We start from the raw sequence: 15,619 nt of genomic DNA, 5'->3' as shown, positions 1-15,619 counted from the left end.
GAGATTTAAAATATCTGAGTTTAGCCTTTTTAGACTATTTAACTTTCTTCGCATTTCAATTCCCTGCTAGTAAACCAAGGAGGATAATATTTTCACCTCTTGGAAACATTGGAAGGTACATTTTTTTTTTTTTTTTTTTGGATTCAACTTAATACAAAATGTTCAGAGAAATTTTTTTTTTCGTTTGAAAAATGTTCATGTAGTTATTATTTGATTATTCTTTTTTTCTTTATGCTTCAAATGCATTTAAATATTTTAATCTACTGGGAAAATGGTAGACGACTTTCGTTCCCACCACAGGTCTCCAATCATTCCTTTTCCATTGCATTTCCCTTGTTCACCAAGCTGAATGTTCCCTCTTTATCATTCAAAACTCAACACTGAATTACCTTCTCATGAAGGACACGCCTCATGCAAAACTTTTGAACGTATATGTAGGAACAGGGTTCTGATTTATGGACAGTTCTTAAGCTTTAATTTTCCTTTTATTTCCATTGACAGCAAAATTTTCTGGAGAGTACAATCAAGATAGTGTATTCATAGAAATAACATTAACAGAAGCTTGGTCATAAATGAGAACAGTCATAATAACGATCTCCTTTACCAAGGCATTCCACACAGAGAGATAACAGCACAATAATTAAAGAATTTGTCGTTCGTCACACAACAGATACAAAAGAATTGCAATAACAAAATCATAATTTTAAAAAACGTTCTTATACTAAAAATAAAAGCAAAAATATGAGATCATGCACTGGAGACAAAAGCTAAAAGTGAATAGTTATAGCAAAAACATTGCAAAACATAAAAATGTTCAAGTATCGTGAGAGGACAGGGGAAGATTCAAACAAAACAGTTTCAGAATAAATCAATTCCATTTACTACCCTAGGAGGGACACTGACACCATGGTCTTTGTCCACAAATACTTTAGGCTGTTAGAATACATACCGTTACCCATTTAAAGGACAGAATCCATTTTCTTGGAGCGTGTCTACTGTTACAAGGATGGAATGAAATTCATTGTTTCCCTTGGTTACAAATAGACACTAATACTTCAGGAGAAATATTCTCGAGTATAGGCCAGTGTGATGCCTTGGAACAGTAGGGGCCTGGGGGAGGGGGGGGGCGTTGGAAAGCATTGACTCTAGCCCTATTTTTTTCATCATGGTCTGTGAAAGACACTTCATAGTCCTGAAATGAAATTTCACCCCATGTCTCAATTTTGCTGAAATTGAACCATCAGAACTAGCAGAGAGCAGTAAAAATAATAATTAAGTGCCTTGACATTGTCATTGATGCTTCATTTTTTAAAAAAGTATCGAAAAAAGAAACTGGATCACTTAACGAAACTAAGAATTGCATAATGCTTCAGTGGGGTTGTTCGTACAGCAACAGCAAATTCTTCCCCCAACAGAACTCATCTACACAGTGCCTTTACACTTTGTGGTCGAAGACTATATCATATTTGAACAGTGGCTACTTTCTACATGATTAGGAAAGACATGTTTGTCATGGGAGTAAAAAAATAAAATTTGTCTGTTAAATTACACATAAATATAAGGTACAAATGTATTTTTAAAATACAGATTAAAATAATCACACTTGCATCGTGTACATACGAAAATACAGTATTCAATATTCAATATACACAGACACATTTATGATAAATGCAACTATTTGGCAATGCCAGTTCTCTCAGGGTTTTCTCTGTCCCCGATTTCCACACACACGGAAACAAGAAGGCTTCACTAGCATCTCCTAGCTCTGGCGAACGTCTTGAAGCAGTTTGTTAATCTCCGCCACCAGCTCGCTGGCATCCATGAGTTCGTGTTTCCCATCGTTGAGATGGTTGAGCACATTATCAAAATCATCTTCTTCATAGTTCTCGGGGATCTCCTCCATGGCCGGCAGCCACTTGGAAGAAGGCTGCACACTGGAGTGAGTTCCAAGTGGGGGCCCCGAGTTGTTAGCGGGATTCTGAAAATGTGTACTAGCTGCCCAGGCTGCCACGCCTTGCGGGTAACCCGCAGTCTTGGCTGGCAAAGGCGCCTTCCGCCGTTCCAGAGAGTTGGAGCGATCCACCTCAGGACACTCGGAGCAGGTGTCCAGGGAAGGGGGTAGGAGGCGCTGGAACACGCTGCTCATTTCCGAGAGCAGAGAGGACGTGCTGGTGTCCCCGGAGTCCTCCTCGTTTGGGGAGTCCTTCCCAAAGGTGGAGAAACTCTTCTTCTTCTCACCAGAATCTGCAGGCTGGGCGTCGTCCTCAAGACTCTGATGGGGGTGCTGCTGCTGGGGTTGTGCTGGGAATTCTTCCCCCGGGATGAACATGTTACTCCTATAGTCAGAGGACGGCGAGGGCAGAGGCGGCATCCAGCACTGGTCAGAGTGTCCCAGGACCCTGCACTCCTCCGTGCAAAGCCTCATAGCTACACCCAAGGAAGACAACAGGGATTCATCGTCATGCTTAGCATATCTCAAAATGGTAGAAAAGAATGCAAGTTTAGTCTTAAAAAAAATAGGACACAGTTTTAAACTACTACCGTGAGGATACCCGTTATTTTACACATTAAATGGACTACAGTTATGGCTTTAATCAGTTAAATGGACCTCTTTTTTCTCCCCCTGTTTATCAAAGAACAAAAGGAAGATTATGACTCACATACTTCTCAGGAATATTATTTCTGCTACTCAAGTAATGAGGAAATGGATTTATTGCTTACACATGAGGATGACTGAAAAGGAGCAAAGGTATGGGTGGTGGGATATTGCTGGACATAAATTCTAAAATCCTCAGAGCTGTATGGTGAAATCTGTGATTTTAGAATGCCACCAGATTAATTTTTGAGCAATACCTATGAGTAGCCTTCTGGATATTGGGGTCTATCTGACCAACTTTACTTTTAATGGAGGCATTAGGAATATAATAAGCTATCAGGTCATTATACTTAGTAAATTCTCTCAAAGGTATTTTGGATTATTTATTGATTTGTTACTTAAAATAGCAGTGCAAATTGTCCTCAACTACTGGACACCTATAGTTACTCTATTCAGAAGTCTTCTTTTAAAGGTTTGGAATTCAAATAGATGGAAAAGTCATCAAAACTGAAGAATATACAAAATCCATTGGTTAGCTCTTCCAGTTGTTTCAATGTCTGATTGGAATTTGAGTGGCCACGCTCATAGAAAATAATACATGATATTAGAAAAGCAGAAAATAAAGAGGAGAAAAATTTCTAAATTTGGCAAAGGCAATAACTAAACTACAATAATAATAATGAAGGAATGCAAATAATAAATGCTATTAGAAAGGCAGAAAATAAAGAGGAGAAAAATGTCTACATTGACAAGTGCAATAACTAAACTACAATAATAGGAACGATGAAGGATGCAGAAATGTAAAACATACTTCACAAATCATTTATCTCTTTCAGTGACAATTATGTCTCTTCGGCATCATGATTTTGCTTTAGAGCAAGTGACAATGCAGAAAATGCAAAGTAATTATCTTACATTTGAACGAAACTGGATTGATAATCAACCTTAGCTATCTAGTCAGAGCTCATTCTTTAGATCTGGCTATTTAAGCAAGGTTTCTCTTCTTCCCAAATTATTGCTAAAAAGGATGACACTTGAACAATGTCAAAGCCCTTATCAGGAGAAGCAAGTAGTCTCTTGTGTTTATTGTTGTATCCCTAGCACCAGGTAAAATGTCTGCATAGAATAAGAATGCACTATGTATTTTCTAATCATCAGGGAAATGCAAATCCAAACCACAATGAGATATCACTTCAAATCTGTCAGGATAACTACTACAAAAAAAAAAATAATAACAAGTGTTGGCAAGGATGTGGAGAAATTCGAATACTTGTCCACTATTGCTAAGAACACAAAATGGTGCAGTCACTATGGAAAACAATGTGGAAGTTCTTCAAAAAATTACAAGGATAACTATCATATTATCCAGCAGACCCACTTCTGGATACTTATCCAAAAGAATTGAATTCAGGATCTCAAAGAGCTATTAACACTCCCTTGTTCACCACAGCACTATTCACAATAGCCAAGGTGGGAAGACAACCCGAATGCCTACCAGCAGATGAATGGATAAAGAAAACACAGTATTTGCATACAGTGGAATATCATTGAGCCTTAAAAAAAGAAGGAAATTCTGCAATATGTGACAACATGGATGAACCTTGAGGACATTCTACTTAGTGAAATTAACCAGCCATAGGACAAATATGGCATGGTTCCATGTATATAAGGTGTCTAAAATGAACAAATATATAGAATCCAAGAGTGAAATGGTGTTTGCTAAAAGGTGCATGTGCAGGGGGGTGAGAAAATGGGGAACTGCCAAACAATGGGCATAAAGTTTTGGTTGACCATAATGAAAAAGTTCTAGAGATCTGCTATACGACATTGTACCTATAGTTAAGAATGCTGTATTCTACAATTAAACATTTTTAAGAGGGTACGTCTCATGTTGTGTTATTATGCAGTAAAATAAAATTTTAAAAAAGATTAGTATGCAGAAAAAGAAAGGCGAAGAGTAAATGTTTCCTCTCAGAAAAAAAGAGAAATAAAGGACTTTGTTAAAAGGGGTGGAAGTCCCTCCCCTTCACCACTAAACCTTCGAGATAATTTGGTTTTATACCTCATCAATTCTGGACCTCATCCCTTAACAGAGAAGGGATAATCTGTGGAACAAAATCGAGAACAAGTGTTCTGAAGGAGAAAAAGGTCTGATTGGTAGGAAAACTAGAAATACACAGAAAGTAGAAAAAATACAGAAACAGCAGAACTAAATATGGGTAAAAGGAAGGACAAACACCCAGAATCCTTGTGTGATTTTGCCATGAAGAAAGCACACTCTTTTAGCATATCATTTCCTATTTAAACTTAAATGAAGATGGATGATTTAAGAAGAAAAGCATGTTTAGATTTACTGACGGCATGCATTTTTACTGCTGGGAAATAATTACTACTGTTCATCATTTATGTGGACAAAACCAAAAGGAGTTGAAAGTAACTGGAATGCCTTAATAGCACTGAGGTTTTCTCAGCAGTGAAATAGCTATCAAAGTGGTAATGAAGTTTTTTCCCTAATTCCCCGGGTCTCTGAAAATGGAAAGGAGATCCGTCTCTCTTGTCTTACACGCATCCTGTTGGAAGGACCGGAAACAGGTCTGATGATACCTTTCATTTGTTTTCCGGCCTTTGACCCTGTGGGAAGGACTTAAGTTTTTGATTATTTGATTGTCTTTGTTTTCTTTTAATATTTAATGACAGTGGGGGAAAACGGAAAAATTACATAGGCTTCTAAGAATCCCGAGTATGATCAACTTTCTAGAGACCCGAATATAATGAACATGCAACCAAAAATACAATCTGGATGATTCAAATGATGGTATATGTCCACAGGTAATTTTGTTTACAGGAATTTTTTAAAACAGGGAGTGTCGGGGCGCCTGGGTGGCGCAGTCGGTTAGGCGTCCGACTTCAGCCAGGTCACGATCTCGCGGTCCGGGAGTTCGAGCCCCGCGTCAGGCTCTGGGCTGATGGCTCGGAGCCTGGAGCCTGTTTCCGATTCTGTGTCTCCCTCTCTCTCTGCCCCTCCCCCGTTCATGCTCTGTCTCTCTCTGTCCCAAAAATAAATAAACGTTGAAAAAAAAAATTTAAAACAGGGAGTGCCATTTTATAACTTCACAATAAATAAATGGAGCCCTGAGTATTAAATAATTAATTAACATATTTTTTTTAAATTCAGAAAATAGGAAAAATTGAAGAAGACAGGCTAATAGAGAGAATATTGGCAAAAATAGAGATAAGAAGGTAGTGGCACAGAATAGATCATTTCTGTTTCAGTGATATGCTCAACCTTTTCCCTGGAGACACAACTATTTAAAAACATTCTCAGTGTACATATAATTCAGAGCCACAGAGGTCTCATACCACACCCAGTAAGTCAGAACTAATTGGCAAGTGGTGCATATGGCTAATCTTTCTGTCTCTCCTTGAAACCTGCCAGGTGGTTACATTTCCCCTGGGAAGGGGAAGGCTTGAGGGAGCCGACAACTCTTCTTTCCCACTATATGACTTTCAATTTTGTGACTTACTATACTTTTTAGGTAGGACTCGACGTAAGAAGAAGAAACGAAAAGCATGTGCCGAACTTCCATCAAGTCATGAGTTACTGAATAACCAATCAGTTATCTATTCAGAGCCTGCCATATGTGGAGTGCCATGATAGATCCTTGTCCTCAAATGGTTTCAGATCTAGTTCTGAGTCTAGTGTAACAATTGAGGCTCCAGATGCCCAGTTTAAGTGCCGGCCTATATGATGCTAAAGGCATGTCAAGAAAAGGAAAAAAAAGAGGCAAAGCGGAGACTAAAGTAGTTAAAGACACAAACTGTGAGAGATGAACAGGATTCAGATAGACACAGTGAAGAGAAGCCAGTTTTTTTTTTTTTTTTCCAGGTAGAAAGGCAACATGAATAAAGGATTGACGTGGAAAGATAGTTCCAACTATTGCAAAAGATATGAAACAGCCCAAAATGAGAGTTAATAAGTTAGGAGTGGATTTTATTGGCCTTGGAATGCCAAGGTAAGTAGTTTTATTAGGTGTTGCTGGGCAACAAAAGTCAATAACTGATTTTAAGCCAAAAAAACTTTAAATTAAAATGTTCTGAAAAAGTTGTTCAAGCTGCATAAAAGAAATATTTGACAAAGGGAGGAGGTGCTAGAGAGCGAACCTCAGCTTGTATGCTGGGCCAGTAAACGGGCCCTGGAAGAATAGCCAGGACCCGGATACCAGCCATGACGATGGACAGAACTTGGAATTAAAGAGAAATGTCGGAGTAAAGTAATCACCAATGGCAGATTAATGAAAAGTGGAATGAGCTCGGGAAAGGAGTTTCACAAGAAACAAAATCAAAAGGCCTTTATAAATCACGCTGGTGCTGCTAAGACATTGGAAAAATGGAGATTCTGCAAGTAGTTCAAGATTTTGCACTGTAGCTCAAAGTTGAATGAGTAAGGAAGAAAGCATGTTGACAAACATGAGCTAACGGACAAGAATGCTTGCTGATTTTACTGCTCAGAATGCAGGATATTTCTGTGGGAATTAATAGAATGAATGACCAGAAATGACCTTGTTGGCAGGCAATGCAACATAACATAATCTATATTTGATCACAGTTTAATGCAGAAAACCAGTTGGAATAAGACACTTAAGTCCTAAAAATACACATGCTTTCGAAAACTGCACTGATTTCTGTTAATGGCATTCAGATGTGGACTTACATTTTTTTTTTTTTTCCCTACTTGGCCTGTTTCCTGGGAATATAAGTTTACAAAGCATGAGCTGCCAGAAAGAATAATAAACCAGAAAATGGGTGAAGTATCATCAGAAGGATGGTCATTATTAAAGTAGCTCTGCACAGATACTCAGTATACATGTAACTTTCTACACCAGCCAGACATGAAGAAAGCTTAAAATATTTTATAAGTCACTGGGAATATCCTGGCGCTCTATGCCACCTGAATGCTTTCTCCACATGGAGGCAGGTAGATAGTAAGAAAGAAATGTATCTACAGTGAAACAACATCATACACCAGCAATATAACTCTCCCACCACACGCCCAGAGTAAGTATGACTGTGCAAATATGGAATATTTTGAAAGGGTTGTCTGTATATTGAGCGGTATCATTGTTGATAATATAAAAGCAAAACTCCTAACTTTGAATCAAATGTTAACTTAGAAGGAGCCAAAAGCCACTCACTAAATAAGACTCACTATTACCTAGACTGTGTATCTACCCATTGTTTCCTCAATGTCTTTATTAACATGCATTTTTATTTTATTTTTTAATGCAAGCATTAGATAATTCTCCTGCCATGAACACGTCTGGTGTTGGTAACTTTGAAAGAATGAAAGAGAAGTCCTGCCTTTTTCTAAAACAGGTTAGCTAATATAATTATACAATTTCAGAATTAAAAAGGATTTTAGATATCATTTAGGCCCACAAATAGAAAAGTTATCTCAATAGGGAAAGGTATTTTCCTTTCAGCTGTATCAATATATTATAATTTCAGGGGTGCCTGGTGGGGGGAGGTCCGTTGGGTAAGTTTCTGACTTCGGCTCAGGTCATTATCCCACGGTTTGTGGGTTCGAGCCCCACATTGGGCCTAGAGACGCTTCCGATTCTGTGTCTCCCTCTCTTTGCCCCTCCCCCACTCACACTCTGTCTCTCTGTCTCTCTGTCTCTCTCTCTCTCTCTCTCTCAAATAAATAGTTATTTTTTTTTTTAAAGAACTTACATAATGAAATACTGATGTTATGCCCACTGTACTACTTTTCATTTGGGAAATCACATTATTCAACATTGAGGACCAATATTCAAAATTAGGGTTCCATCAACATCATGGAACCATAGAAATTTAGCCAGCCAGCCCTGTCCTTTCATTGGTAAAAATAATAAAACTGATTCTTTTTGAGCAAGTTTTCTGAGGCTATATGTATCCCACTGGATTTTCAGAGATTTATTTTTTTCCTTGAAATAGGGAGTTTCTGAATAAAACAAAGAAACAAAGACACCACTGTGCAAATATTGGTTCTTATGTACATTGTAGCCCTAATGCCAGCAGAAGTCCTTTCCACACACTCATCTATGACTGTAATAACATAATGAAATAGGCAGCATTTAATCACTTCGTAGAGGATAGTTAGACTTCAGAATATAGGAACAAATCCATTACTAAACTTATTTTTTAAAAACCTGTTGCTTCATTACTCTTAATAGGTTGGTATTTAAGAGTATGGGATTAGTTCAAATCTCACCTCTACCATGTACAAACTGCCTGATTTGGGATACATTTTTTAACCTTTATAAGCTTCAGTTTTCAAATTAAAAAAAAAAAAAAAAAAAAGAAGCACTACTCTTGTCACGACCCCCCACTCCACAGTCCTGTGCGGAAGCCTTAGGAGACAGGATGCAGGTACAGAAGTCCTCAGGGGCCCCAGGTAAGCACGGGGACATTGGTGGTCACTCTTGGTGGCAACAACTACCACTACCACTAGGACTCTCTACGCAGTGATTTCGCCTGCATTTCTGTAGCTCTCTGAAGCCCCCTCACAACTCGTTCCAAAACTCTCTTACTCATCTATATTTAGAAAATAGATATTGGACAGAACTCAGACGGCAAGTAGTTTTGCTCTGCCTTTCTTTAATTTATCAAATGGCAGGCACTTGATTAACACTCAGCTGATCAGATTCGGTGGAGTTTAGGAATGTAAGTAGCCAGGGCGACGTTTTTATGTGTTCCTAAGAGTCGATTGAATATTACAGTCTCTGGTAACGGGGTTGCTGCAGTGATATAGTCAGTGTTTACCCAGTTGGTTCAGACAGGTTCTACTGCACAGTCAGAGAGGGGGGACTCTACGGAAAACGTGGCTTTTAACTTCCCAGGGTCTCCTCCATCTGGCTACAGACTTAACATTTCCCTTGTAAACGCGTGTGCCTCTTCAACTACCGTGCGGATAGGAAATGAACGGTGGCAAAAATATTCTGTGCTTCCCACCTACAAAGCTGCATTCTTTGTCCTATTTTTGGTGATTGAAATGTACCATTCCCTAGTGTATTTTAATCTCTGATTCTGTGAGTGGGTTCCCATCACAGGAAATTTGTGTCTTCCAAATTATAGCCCAGTTCACCACCATGCACCAAAACAGGCCGTTTGAATAACAACAACCAGCCAGTAATTTCACAGAGTTGCTCAAGAGTATCCTGTGGCAGCACTGGATGGGGCAGGGAGAGGAAAGAAATAGTGTGGCTCTCTATCCCCTCTCCCCACTCCTTCCTTCTTGTCCTGCTCCGCTCTCATGCTTACCCCTCCTCCACCAACTGCCGTGTCTGAAGTTTAAGAAAATAATTCTGAGGGGCTCCAGGTCATGTTCAATGCTAATAGTGTACAGATGACAGACGCTTCAGTGCAAAGGACAAAGAAAAATGTAAGCATGGGAGAAACTGTGCACTCATGGGTGTAGCAGATCTGAAAGTAAGAATTCATCATCTATCACCAGCCTCTTACCTGCTGGAATTCTTCCATCTGTAAGGAACAGGTCACTGAATCCTTCACCCAGCAGCCTGTCTATTGGTGAATCTCGCCCCAAATCATAATCACTGTCTCCTGCTTCACTGTCACCACGGCCACTGTCTTTCAAGCTAAATTTGTCCATGTCTTGGAGGGCATATCTAGAAAGATAAATCAGGGAAAGTATGGTTTTTACTCTTTAGCATTCACGCCATTAGAGACTCAATAGGTAACAGGGGGATAATTCATACCTATAACTCCTGGAATATTTGTTTCCTCGAAAACTTGGCCTTGGTTGATATTGCCCCTGGTGAAGCATTGAAAGAAGCTGGGAGACCTGCTGGAAACCAAACACACAGAACTGATTTCTGGAAACAAACCCCCTAATACTCACGAGCTTAAGCAAGGAAAAACAGTTGCTCACTGCTTTTCATCCTGATTAATTGAACATGTTATCTCTGTTTTAAAGATTTACACATGCTGGAATGTGGCAGACGATGCAGCCAGGCACCACACACAACTGAATACATCCCGGAGAGGCTTGAATGATCTCATACACTGCTTTTTTTTTTTTGAAAGAGAACTCCTTTATAAATAATAGACTGAGTTCCTTTATGTTTTAGTTCAGGTTAAAGAGATCCATTATAAAAATACATGGAAAATATCGTAAGATGCAACAATCTAGCACATGCAGTTAAAATAAGGTCAGAAAAAATTCAAAAGTTGAACAAATACAACATGCATTCAGATGGGATTCTGGAGGCCTCGGGTTTTTGCTGGTGCTGTTGTTGTTATCTTTTGGCTTTTTTTTTTTTTTTTTTTTTTTTCTGAGTAGAAGCCACAACTGTGAGAATGAAACAAGTCCCTTTATTTGTGGCTTCCAATATCTTAATCTGGGAAGGAAGGGTATTCTAATTAGATAGTCATTTGGGAGATTCACATTTATTTTTCAATACTATGCATCATACATGCAAGCCCATTCTTTAAGGAAAACAGAACAGCATGCTAAACTATGCATACTTGCTACATACAGGTGATGTACCTTGTATCCCATTTAATTCAGATATTGTTAGTATTGTTTACTGCTTAAAGGAGACACTTAAGAACTAGCACATACACAACCTCTGCACACTAGCAGCTGACCGTGTCAGTGAGTTGGTACAGAGTGCTATCTTACCTCAACGGCAGGAGTGGCATGGGTGAGTTCTAGTGAGAAATTCTCTGGCACGTGGTTGGATGAGATTGTCACCAAACTGTTGAGGGACTGGTGACTGTGGTGACTCTGCCGGCTGCCCATCTGCCCTCTTTCCAAGGTGGGGGATGAGGATGGAGACGATCTGTGATGAGATCTGATGGGCAGAGTGCCATTCATCGTAGGCACCAATGTGATGTCCCCTTTGTGAATCTGCCTGGATGGCCTTTTTGGGTGGTGCTGGTAAGTGGATTCTGCTACCCTGCAGTTGTAGGATCTAGTGTCTTTCTTTTCTCGGTTACACCTCGTTGCAAACAGCACCATGATAACCAACAACACTGCACAAATGGCTCCTAAGGAAATAATTATAACCATGGAGACATCCAAAGATGCCTGGCTGACTGAGGTCATTGCTGTACTTGTCACTGACTCTGCATATTCAAAGATCGTACACTTCAGAAGGACTTTGGTATGCAGCTGGGGATTGCCTTTGTCCTGGATGATGACTGAGAGCTCCCACTCGGTGTAGGAAACAGATTCCATGCTTACATTGGTATGGATGTCACATGATCGTGGATCGATTAAAAAGATATTCTCCTCGTTGCCTGCTATTATGGAGCAGCTGAGTTCAGCATTCACACCAGAGTCTCTGTCAATTGCCCTTATTCTTGTGACATGAAAGCCACTTTCAGCCCCTTTGGGTATGGAGATTTCTGCAGTATTATTGCGCAGAGCAGGCCCTATAACCACAGGGACGTTGTCATTTTCATCAATGATGGTGAGCACAACTGTGGTATTGCTTACTAGTTGCTTTGGACTTCCTCCGTCTCTTGCTTCAACCACGAAAGTGATCTGACTCACTTCCTCATGATCAAAGATTCTGAGGGCATAGATGGCTCCATTAGATGGGTCAATGGTGACATAGGTGGTTATGGAACTGCCCAGGATAAAACTCTCCAAAATGGTATATGTAACTTGCCCATTTTCTCCAAGATCAGGATCTGTGGCCGTAACGGTGGTGATATATGCCCCTGGCGAGTTATTCTCTGAGATTGCAAATTCATATCGACTTCTCTGGAAGTGGGGTGGATTGTCATTTATATCATTGATCTGAACAGTAAAATGTTTTACTGAAGAAAGACTGGGTGTCCCCTTGTCCTCAGCGATTACAGTCAAACTGTACTCAGATCTCTTTTCTCTATCCAGTGTGGCATTTGTCAAGATTAAATAATTGTTTTCATAAGTCTTCTGAAGTTTAAAGTGACCATGTCCGTGAAGCTTACAAACTATTTCTCCATTCAGCCCAGAATCCTTGTCCTGAACCCTGACCAAAGCAACAAATGTGTCAATGGGATCCCCCTCAAAAATATAAGATATTTCTTCTTTTCCAGGGGACATGAGGTTTATGTTGATTTCAGGTTTATTGTCATTAACATCCACAACCTTGATTATAATTTTGCAGTGAGCTGGGATTGAATTTGGGCCCAAATCTTGAGCCTGAACATCAATCTCATAGGATTTGGTGATTTCATAATCCACTTGCTTGAAAAGAGTCAAATGTCCTTTTTCTGAGTCAATTTTAAAAGTCTCTATAATTTTGGGAGACACATGACTGCTGAAGGAATATACAATTTTCCCATTAGCGCCCTCATCTGGATCTGTGGCGTTCAGGTCAAGGAGCAAAGTGCCAATGGGGGAGTTTTCTAAGAGTTGTATTACATAAGACTGCTGCTCAAAAGCGGGGCTGTTGTCGTTGGAGTCGGAAATGCTTATTTTTAGTATGGATGAGCCAGACCTCTGAGGCACCCCCATGTCTGAGGCAGTGAGCTTAAGCTCGTAGCTTGACTTCAGCTCGCGATCCAGCTCTCTGACCACTATGAGTTCGGCATACTTGGCTCCATCGGTCCTGGTGCGAACCTCAATACTAAAAAAATCATTGGCAGAGAGAGAGTAGGTGTGGAGGGAATTTTCCCCAACATCTGGATCAAATGCACTGTCCAGGGGGATGCGCGTCCCAACGGCCGCGCTCTCGGATATCTCAATAGGTATGACAGATCTTGAGAACTGGGGAGCATTGTCATTGATATCCAGCACTTCGACTTCAATATGGAAAAGCTGCAGATGCTCGGTGGGTAGAGTGATCACATCAAACTCTATGGAGCAGTTCGAGTTTTTCTGGCACAGTTGTTCGCGGTCGATTTTAGCCCCTATGCTGATTTCTCCGTTATCCTCATTTACTACAAGGAGAGGAGAATTCCCCCTTTGCATGGCTCGGAAACGAACGGTGGAAGGATTAGGTAGCTTAACTAAAACATCAGCCACATCCTCTGATAGTCTTGCAATCACTGATCCAACCCTCTGCTCCTCATAAATCCTGTATTTCAAATTCTTGCCCAGCACATCGCAGTTGAAAGACACCGTCAGGAGTGCAAAAACAAATCTAAAGTGCATTTTAGCATTCATTTGGCACCTCGGTCAGTTTAGGAGACTCCTCACACAGACCAAGTTAAAACAGCAAAGCAATTCCCCTCAACTTCCTTTGGCAACTTAAAGCTAAGCTACGTTTGGTACTTGCCACTTGAAAGCGTCTCTTAATAACACAGCACAGCAATTAACAGCTCGCAAACTTTGGGTTTATACACACCGTGTCACGACTCGCAGCTCTTGCCGGCGCGGAGTCCGAGCCTTGCATTTGTCCTCTCCGCAGGCAGAAGAGGGTCACCTCCGCGCTTCCCTCCTTGTGTTGTCGGAATCCATCGATTGCAGGGTGCCGGCAGAGGCTGCAGTGAATCTTTCTCCAGCGATGCTCTCTCCCTTTCTCCGCGCGGCTGCAGACTAAACACCCGTGATTGCTGACTCCAGTCTAAAATCTGTACAACTTCACTCCAACTCAGACAAAGCTCTCCTGCCCGGCGTGTGTTGAATCGCTTCCAGCCAATCAGCGTGCTTCCAAATCAAAAGCTGATGGTGTCCCCAAAGCGAGGGCGGTCGCCGAGAGTGGAGGGTGGAGAGGGAGAGCGAGCGGCGGGGAGGAAGGCGGGGGCTTGGGGCGGGCGGGGGGCTGGGGGGGGGCGCGGCTGGGAGAGCCGGGAGGAGGGCCGGTTGGGGGCTGGGGGAGGAGGATGGGAGCCGCTCCTTCGCTCCGCTCCTCCCTTCCTCCTCCCCACGCCCCCCTCCTCCTCCCAGTCTACTGCATTCACTTTCTCTGAGCGTGCCACGACAAAGGGGAGCAAATTACAGAAGAAAAACTTTAAATCAACTTCTGGTCGCCTTTATTTAGTTGGCATCTTAAATTGTTCTGGTTTTCTTAATTGCCCTTTCTTCTTCCGCAAACATGTAATCATCTTGCTTTTCATAGTCTTTAAGTACTGGTTTAACTTGAAATACCTCTAAGTGCATTTTGTTGGTGAAGGAATTTAATAAAATTTGAAAACTTGCTTCTAATTATGCTTCTCAGACCGCCCCCTTCCCCTCCCCCTCTGTAAATGCTTGGGTCTTTCTCCTGTGAGCACAGGCAGATTTTCTTGGGGCTCTGTTTTAAAGAACAGAACAAGTAAGGAGGTTTCATTTTCTGTTTTTCTTTCATCTTTATTCTTTGAAGATAAGAAAAGGGCTATTTTCCACTCTTGAATTCTCTTAATTAGCAAGATTTAAAGGAACACCTTAGGATTTGAAACTAATTACCGATATAGTTCTACCATCTATCACTTTTTTCTTTGAGTTGGGGCAAAATTGGCTATGATATTTCTTTGTCTTGTACTTCAAAAAAATCCTATTTGCCTTCAGTAAAAGACATTTCATGCTTTAGCATGCCAGTTTCTACCAAAAGGTTTTCTCTATACATGGTGAGCCTTCACAATGTAGACTGGGGGGGACCTGGACCCTGTAGTTTACAAGTCAAATTTTTATAATATATGCATTATTTATGAAAGCACTTTTCAGATATGTATTTTAAGAACCCAAAGCTTGTTTACATTGAAGAATAAAATGCCTGAGCTGAAAAATTGCATTGTGTGTGCATCAGAATGCTGGGAAATGTCATGGGAGGCTTGTGCTTTATCCGGGTCACAGAAACTGATAGGGTATTCTTATTTGAAAATATGATTATTTATGATATTCTTTCTGCTCCACAATTTCTTTTAAGTTTATCATCACGGCTCTATTGCTGCTTTTTTCTTTCTTTCTTCTTCTTCTTTGTGTGTGTGTGTGTGTGTGTGTGTGTGTGCCTCTTGCATTATTCCTCAGCTGTCTTCATCCACTTGCATATTTGCTGTTTCGCATAATCTCACTGTCACTTTTTTCCATTTATTTTCTCCCACTCTCTATTT

At 40.6% G+C, this 15,619-nt stretch overlaps 1 protein-coding gene across 2 annotated transcripts; it reads right to left on the bottom strand.

Annotated features, from left to right (window-relative positions):
* Positions 1-471: 471 nt before the first annotated feature.
* Positions 472-14,267, bottom strand: PCDH18 (protocadherin 18). 2 transcript variants are annotated; one of them, XM_040473898.1, is made up of 4 exons: positions 11,277-14,267; positions 10,351-10,439; positions 10,097-10,260; positions 472-2,427 (listed from the first exon to the last, which is right to left on the bottom strand). In XM_040473898.1, the coding sequence occupies exons 1-4, from the start codon at positions 13,752-13,754 to the stop codon at positions 1,760-1,762; spliced, it is 3,399 nt and encodes a 1,132-aa protein (XP_040329832.1). In that variant the 5' UTR covers positions 13,755-14,267; the 3' UTR covers positions 472-1,759. The 2 variants fall into 2 exon arrangements, with proteins under 2 accessions (XP_040329832.1, XP_040329843.1); XM_040473909.1 differs by having other exon boundaries at positions 10,351-10,436; positions 11,277-14,266.
* Between the last annotated feature and the right edge of the window lie 1,352 nt (positions 14,268-15,619).

Source organism: Herpailurus yagouaroundi, unplaced genomic scaffold (genome assembly GCF_014898765.1).
Source record: "Herpailurus yagouaroundi ecotype Mexico unplaced genomic scaffold, PumYag 28, whole genome shotgun sequence".
In the NCBI taxonomy this organism is placed as follows: Eukaryota; Metazoa; Chordata; class Mammalia; order Carnivora; family Felidae; genus Herpailurus; species Herpailurus yagouaroundi.
Note: the sequence above shows the minus strand (reverse complement) of the source record. Positions and strands in the feature narration are given on the sequence as shown.